The sequence below is a fragment of the Engraulis encrasicolus genome, chromosome 12 (genome assembly GCF_034702125.1).
Source record: "Engraulis encrasicolus isolate BLACKSEA-1 chromosome 12, IST_EnEncr_1.0, whole genome shotgun sequence".
NCBI classification, from domain to species: domain Eukaryota; kingdom Metazoa; phylum Chordata; class Actinopteri; order Clupeiformes; family Engraulidae; genus Engraulis; species Engraulis encrasicolus.
Window position 1 is genome coordinate 37293775 of NC_085868.1, and position 7500 is coordinate 37301274.

At 45.6% G+C, this 7500-nt stretch overlaps 1 protein-coding gene across 1 annotated transcript in view; it reads left to right on the plus strand.

Annotated features, from left to right (window-relative positions):
- Positions 1-7500, plus strand: part of hecw2b (HECT, C2 and WW domain containing E3 ubiquitin protein ligase 2b) — a 99333-nt gene that overhangs the window by 18694 nt on the left and 73139 nt on the right. The window contains exon 3 of the mRNA XM_063212138.1: positions 92-186. Within this exon, the coding sequence (XP_063068208.1) occupies positions 92-186 (95 nt within the window). The remainder of the gene's footprint in view (positions 1-91; positions 187-7500) is intronic.

Genomic DNA, 7500 nt, shown 5'->3' on the forward strand with positions numbered 1-7500 from the left:
ACACAGTGTAATGAGGACCCAGTTCTGGGCCCTGTCCCCGATATCCCATTCTGTGAGCTTTAATGTGTGTTGTGTTTTTCTTTTGGTTTAGCGGAGACTAAGATCTGCTTCAAATACTACCACGGAGTGAGCGGAGCCCTGAGAGCGACTACACCCTGCATTACAATCAAGAACCCCGGAGTTCCAGTAAGCACTGCTTTTACCTGGGAGTGTGTGTGTGTGTGTGTGTGTGTGTGAGTGTGTGTGTGTGTGTGTGTGTGTGTGTGTGTGTGTGTGTGTGTGTGTGTGTGTGTGTGTGTGTGTGTGTGTGTGTGTGTGTGTGTGAGTGAGTGTGTGTGAGTGAGTGAGTGAGTGAGTGAGTGAGTGAGTGAGTGACAGACAGACAGAAAAAGAGACAGAGTGAGACACGTGCATGTGTGCGTACTTGTGTCTGCGTGTATATACATGTGTGTATGTGTATGTGAGGCCAAGCAAATGGAATGGAGAGACCATATGTCAGAACAGGTGTGTGAGTTTATGTTGCATTTTCATGCTTTATGTCTTTACTCACTCTGTGGAAAATGGAGCTTCTTCTGCCAGCCCAGTGTCTGTATTCCTCTCCCACATGACAGCACTGAAGACAGACTGATGAGCGCCAAAGTCCCTCTAGACTAGGCCCTGCACTCAGTTGACATATTGCTGAATCTTTATTGTGAATTTATTAGAGTTTGCTAAATGGGAAAAAACTTTATTTTTTACATTGGGCCCTTGAGTTCACATTATAGCCTCATGTTCTACTCTACACTATGTTGTGTGTCATTTGGAGGTCTGCCAGAGATATTCGGCCATGATACGTCTTCTTATGGGCAATTTTTTGCAGGCACAAACCATGCTGTTTTTAATTTATTCGTTACGGTACGCTACTACTCATAACTCGTAGGTTGATTGCTTGTTTGTAAACTTCGCTTAGTTTCGCGGGTACTGTAAAGGCGGGTGTGACATCACGTCACGAACGTATCTGTACAGCGCATGTAAGCTGTTATCTGGGATGTGAGAGACAGACAGAAAGAGAGACAGAGTGAGACACGTGCATGTGTGCGTACTTGTGTGTGCGTGTATATACATGTGTGTATGTGTATGTGAGGCCAAGCAAATGGAATGGAGAGACCATATGTCAGAACAGGTGTGTGAGTTTTCACATTATAGCCTCATGTTCTACTCACCCATGTATGTTGTGTGTCATTTGGAGGTCTGCCGAAGATATTCGGCCATGATACGTCTTCTTATGGGCAATAAGATGGATCACGGGATGTGAACTCTGTTGGTTGAGTTTTCTCTCTTCAGCAGATGATTGGCAGGGGAACAGGCAGACTATTTGCAGCCAGCCACGATATTGGCTTTACAAAGTGTCTCCATGCCCATGTGATGGTACTTGCAGAGATTCTTTAAGTATATAGAGATATGCCAATGTAATAGGTTGCTATAGGCACCTAACATGACCAGGTTCCGGTCTGCCTAAGGGTGTGTCATAATACTCCTAGCATTGAATAGAACAGTCCTTAGGTCTGCCTAGGTCTGCCTAAAGGGGGATTTCCCCCCCTCCCCCTTGCAATAATAGAACCCGGAAACAATGGGCCAATGGAACCTCTCTTTCTCTTCTCTCTCTGGTACTTGTTTGCGCTAGTTGGCCACTCGGCACTCAAAGCCGTGACCTCCCAATCTCAGTAACAGTTCAGCAGCTAAAGCTCTAGGGCAATTGCTCAGTTATGGCTTTCAGGCCGACCAGAACGGAGCCGGTGTCGGTGCTCGCACCAGTTACGTTCGGCACTACAGTGTTTGTCTGCGAACCACCAGTGTTCATACCGGGCTCTGAGCTTTTTCCGCACGTGACTGTGTTACCCGGATGATGACGACCACGATGTCGTCACGGTTCGCAGAGAAAAACCTAGTATTTTGCGATTCGCATTGCGAATCAATTTTCCGGTTCGCGAACGCAAATATCTCTGGCGTGAACACGACGGCCGGTTCACGATTAGGTGCGGGAACGGGCTCCAGCACGGTTCTCAGTCGGCCTGAATGCGCTAAGTGTCTATTACATATAGCCTAGCGGTATAACAGGTAGCTGACGCTTTTATCCAAAGTGAGATAAACGTATTATTTTTCGGGGTATTGGTTGCAGTCCCTGAAGCAATGTGGGGTTAGGTGCCTTGCTCAAGGGCACAAACCATGGATGAAGGTGTAGGGAGAGGTCAGGTGGGATTCAAACCTACAACCCCCAGATTGCAAGACCAACTCCCTAACCACTAGGCCACTACTACTCCACTAGCAGTGACTCTGTGATTATATGACTATAGATGACTAAGACTATATGACAGTGTGAGGCTTGGGGAGGGAAGTTTATTAATATTCTGCCATCAAATTCTCCTATTGGGTTTCTGTTACGCTGTTCTAATGACATATATATGATGTCTCCATTGTACTATGTAAGAAAGGCAGCATATTTTCAGACATGATACTGGCATTACAAAGTGTCTCCATCTTTGTGCTGCACATTCATTTCTCAAGTTCTCTGGTCGCTACTGTAGATGATTTCACCAGCTCTCCAGTACCCCCCTAGTCCAGGGGAATTATCATTATTTTATTTCAAGGTAGAATATTGACTGAAGGGCCAGATCTCGCTGGTAAATTGCCTTTGTCAATAGTGAGAAATAGTGTACACTGACATAACTTGTCATCTTTGCCATTCCTGCACATTATACATTAACCCATTGACGCCTAAGGCACCAGCAAAAAAGGGTGCTGAATGCCTGAGCCCTTTTTAAGAAAAGCTGCCCCCAGCCTATAAAAACCTAAATATCTCAGCTTCTGAAGCACATGAAAATATGCTCTAAGTTGCATTTAAACGCTAAGACCCTCATCTTTCATTAGAATGTGTTCATTCATATCAAACAAACAGAGTTTTTTTTAATAAAGTTGTCTCAAATCTCATGAGCCTGAATGTTGCGTAATGATGCTCCAGGCGCCAGGGCCAATGTTGCGCAACGCAACATCAGGCATCAATGGGTTAAGGTAATGTATTTAGATAAGGTCTATGTACTTGTTTAATCTTAAATTCGCAAGACCCAAGCTTCAGGCAGCCATTTCAAAGAATTAGTGACTATGAATTTGGATTCAAATGTTGTCTTAATGTAAAGGCTCTGCGGGCAACATGAAATGGCTCAGTGGGCCGCATGTGGCCCCTGGGCCTGAGTTTGGGCCTGAGGACCCCTGTCCTAGTCCTATGCAAGAAAGTCTCCTGCTGTGTCCAGTCAAGTGGGAGCAGAAACTCACCCCATGGCCTCCCCATGAATGCACTGTCTGTTTGGGGGAGCTCAGTGGACAGGGAGCCAGTGACCTGGCGCTACTGGATATTTGCGGACGCAGTAAATATTTTTTCGTCCTCGCCACAGTAAATCCCTTTGTAGGTCTCCCCTCTCTCAGTTTCTGACTCGCCGCATGTTGATGAAAGAGGTTTTTTTGTTTCTGTTTATGAGTTTACACGTTATGTGGTGCAAGCAGAGAAGCCGACAAGGGGGGACAAAGGGGTCGGTTGTCCCGGGCCCAGGGAGAGAGGGGCCCCAGAATTGGGTCCTCATAACATTGAATGTATTCGGTGAGGGGCCCTTTCAGATGACTTTGTCCAGGGCCCAACCAAAGCTGTCGGCGGCCTTGGGTGCAAGCATACATTTCAGTTGAGGTTTGGAATTCCAATGGAATGGTTCCATGATGATATTCAGAGTTGTTGTGTTGTTTGTGTGTTTAATGTATTGAGTTAAACATTTCAGTTTCAGTTTGGAATTCAAATATAAAGGTTATGTAGTGGGAAACACCATAACATTTATGCAAATATTGTTGCAAATTCAGTGGATTAAGCTTACCTCTTATATTTGTATTTTGTGGACGCTGGCTTGAGGCTAAGACCAAGTAAGATTGAATACTTACTGTTGTGGGTTCTCTCTCTCTCTCTCTCTCTCTCTCTCTCTCTCTCTCTCTCTCTCTCTCTCTCTCTCTCTCTCTCTCTCTCTCTCTCTCTCTCTCTCTGTCAATTTCTTACTCGCTCTATGTTGATATAATAGCCAGATGTTTTGTTGTTGTGTGTGTGTGTGATGTAGTGAATTGTATATGATACAAAAGCTACGTATATAATGGGACACCCCATACCATTTAATGCAAATAGTGTTGTAATTTCAGTGTTCCGCTAGGAGATGGATTGCTATTTGTCTTTGTATGAAGTCAATACTGGCTTTTGTGAATATGAGACTACAGTAGGATTGGATACTTACAGTACAGTAACTGTAGTGGGTTTTCTCTCTCTCGCTTTCTTCATTGCTCATGTTGATATAATAGAGAAATGTTAGCGTATTACATTTATATATAGAACTTTGTTGTAAGTACATTTCAGTGGGAGTTTGGAATTTGAATATAAATGTTACGTAATAGGAAACACTGATAACCTTATTGCAAACAGTGTTGCGAATTCAGTGGTACCCTGGAAGTGTTGCGAATTCAGTGGTACCCTGGAAGAATTGCTTTAGGCTTGGATACTTGTTGTCGTAGCTATTTGCATGGCTCTCTCTGGATATGCGACCAGTGTATTGGATTGGACACTACTGACTAACTAGTGGTTGTTTGGCATTGCTGTATACTGAGGAGGCAATAGGAGCACCACATTACATCATAGTGTGTACAGATCATCTTACAGTGATTGGAGTAAGAGCAATCGTTTTCTGTGTGTGTGTGTGTGTGTGCGTGTGCGTGCGTGTGTGTGTGTGTGCGTGCGTGTGTGTGTGTGTGTGCGTGTGTGTGTGTGTGTGCGTGTGCGTGTGCGTGTGCGTGTGTGTGTGCGTGCGTGTGTGTGTGTGCGTGCGTGTGTATGTGTGTGTTTGTGTGTGCGTGCCTGCGTGTGTGTGGAGGGAGCATTATCCTCAGTCGGCCTCTGTGTGCCTGCGGCTCCGTGGAGGGGATCATGTTCACTGGAATGCTCCGGCTGAAAAGAGGAGAGGAGAGGGCTGCTGGAGGAAGGAATGCGCCGCGCTGCTAGCTATGCTATGCTACGCTCAATATGTTAGCCAATTCCACCATGCCAAAACACAAGCACCAGAGGCGGGGCATAGACAAAGACATAAGCTCTCTGTCTCTCTCTCTCTGTCTCTCTCTGTCTGTCTCTCTCTCTCTCTCTCTCTCTCTCTCTCTCTCTCTCTCTCTCTATCCTTCCCTTCTTCTGTACCACACACCCAGACTAAAATCCACTTGGAGAAAATTGCTGCCCGCAAAAGGGCATGATTTATTTTGAACTATTACAAGTGGGTTTGAATACAAGAAAAAGAGAAGGAAGAATGGAGGGAGAGGGATAAAAAAGACAGATAAAGAGAGGCACAAGAGGTTGAGAAAGAGGAATAGAGAAAGATTCAGAGTAAGGGGAGGGGATAGAGAGATTTCAAGACAGAGGACGGATGAGAGTGAGGGAGAGCTGTTTGTTACTATGTTTACAAAACTAGAGCAGAGGCCGCTTTTGTTTGGTTATGAAACAGTGTGTGTGTGTGTGTGTGTGTGTGTGTGTGTGTGTGTGTGTGTGTGTGTGTGTGCGCGCGCGTGCGCGTGTCTTTGCGTGCGAGCGTGCGTGCGTGCGTGCGTGTGTGCGTGCGTGTGTGTGTGTGCGCGCGCGCGTGTGTGTGTACTCATACCCGTGTGTGGGTTTGTTTATGTTTCTGTGTGCAGCAGTGTATTTATATGGGTGTGAGTTAGAGAGCGTACATACAGTATATTGCCCAGTGTTTCTCTTCTACGAGTGAAAAATGCACCGGCGTCCTTTCCAATCAGCTCAGGCAAAAAATGGCTGAAACAGAGCCCGTTTTAGCAATAACAAGCAGACTAGGCAGTTCCCTAGGGCCCCCACCACATTTGGCCATTGCACCGTAGGGGACCCCCAACAGTCAGCCCCAGCCATCATAGGCGTGCACAGATAGGGACGAGGTGGCGCTAAAGCACATGCCCCTTTGCCCTTGTAGATTAGCCCGTTAAAACACGGCGTTATACATTTGATGTTACCAGAGTGGCAATGACCAAGTTGTAGTGCATTACTAAAGGCCTAGTGTACTACCATAGTAGTGTAGTACTATGGTAGTTAACTCTCAATGGCTATTACAGCATGCCACAGGTGGTACAGCGTGCATTATGTGGCTCCAAATGCCCCCTTTGAAAGTTCTTTAAAAAAAAAAAAAATTGTCACAATGTTCTATTGTCCATTCATGTTGACGTGATCATCTACAAATGGTTGACAATCAAAAGCAAGTGACAAAGGTTCGGCTGATATAATGTATAGTCTGTGTATCAGAAGTTACACATGCCCCCTTCCCCACAGTGTCTGTGCACACTACTGCCCGCCATGATAAGTACCAGCGAAAGTAATTCAGAAGGTCTCCATGCCTTTTTGTCTAGGGCCCCTAAATTGGTAGAACCACTGCCTGACAGAAGTGTGTGTGTGTGTGTGTGTCTGTTTGTGTGTGTGTGTGTGTGTGTGTGTGTGTGTGTGTGTGTGTGTGTGTGTGTGTGTGTGTGTGTGTGTGTGTGTGTGTGTGTGTGTGTGTGTATTGTCATGTATGTCATTGACTGCTGTCAATCGTGTGCGTGTGTGTGACAGAGAGCAATAGAGACAGAGAGAAAGAAAGAAAGAAAGAAAGAAAGAAAGAAAGAAAGAAAGAAAGAAAGAAAGAAAGAAAGAAAGAAAGAAAGAGCCACGTGTAGTTGAAGCTGCCAGGGATGGACAAGTAGTGTCAGTTAAGGCCCATTAAATCATTAAGCAGCACCAGCCTCTATTGGCCTGTGCCATGTGTATGCCCTCTTGCTCTTCATCTCTCTGGTTCTTCTACCTCTCTTCTTTATCTCTATTCTCTTTATTCTCTCTCTCCCTCTCACTATTCTCACTATTCTCTCTCTCTCTCTCTCTCTCTCTCTCTCTCTCTCTCTCTCTCTCTCTCTCTCTCTCTCTCTCTCTCTCTCTCTCTCTCTTACCCTGTCTCTTTCTTTTTGTCTGTATGCAGCAGATGCCTCATCTGAAATGTACCACATCAGCTTTCCTTCTTATGACTATTGGTTTAGTTTTCCACATTTGCTGCTCGGTTTCATGGCTTTTTTTGGGGGGCTAAATTTGAAAATCATTACTTTGCTATTCCGTGACTATGCAACCACATTGATTGCAGCTCTTTTTTTCATCCTTTGCTCTTTCTCTTCTGTCTGTCTGTCTGTCTACCTGCCTATCTGTTTGCCTGCCTCCCTCCCTTCCCCTCTCTCTGTTCCTCCGTTTCTCTGTCTGTCTACCTGCCTATCTGTTTGCCTGCCTCCCTCCCTTCCCCTCTCTCTGTTCCTCCGTTTCTCTGTCTGTCTTTTTTTCCCCCTCTCTCTCTCCATTCCACTGTCTTTCTCCTATCCCTCAATCTCGGTATTGGTGCGGCAAGGGTCGATCATCGCCGGCTGGCGTTGTAT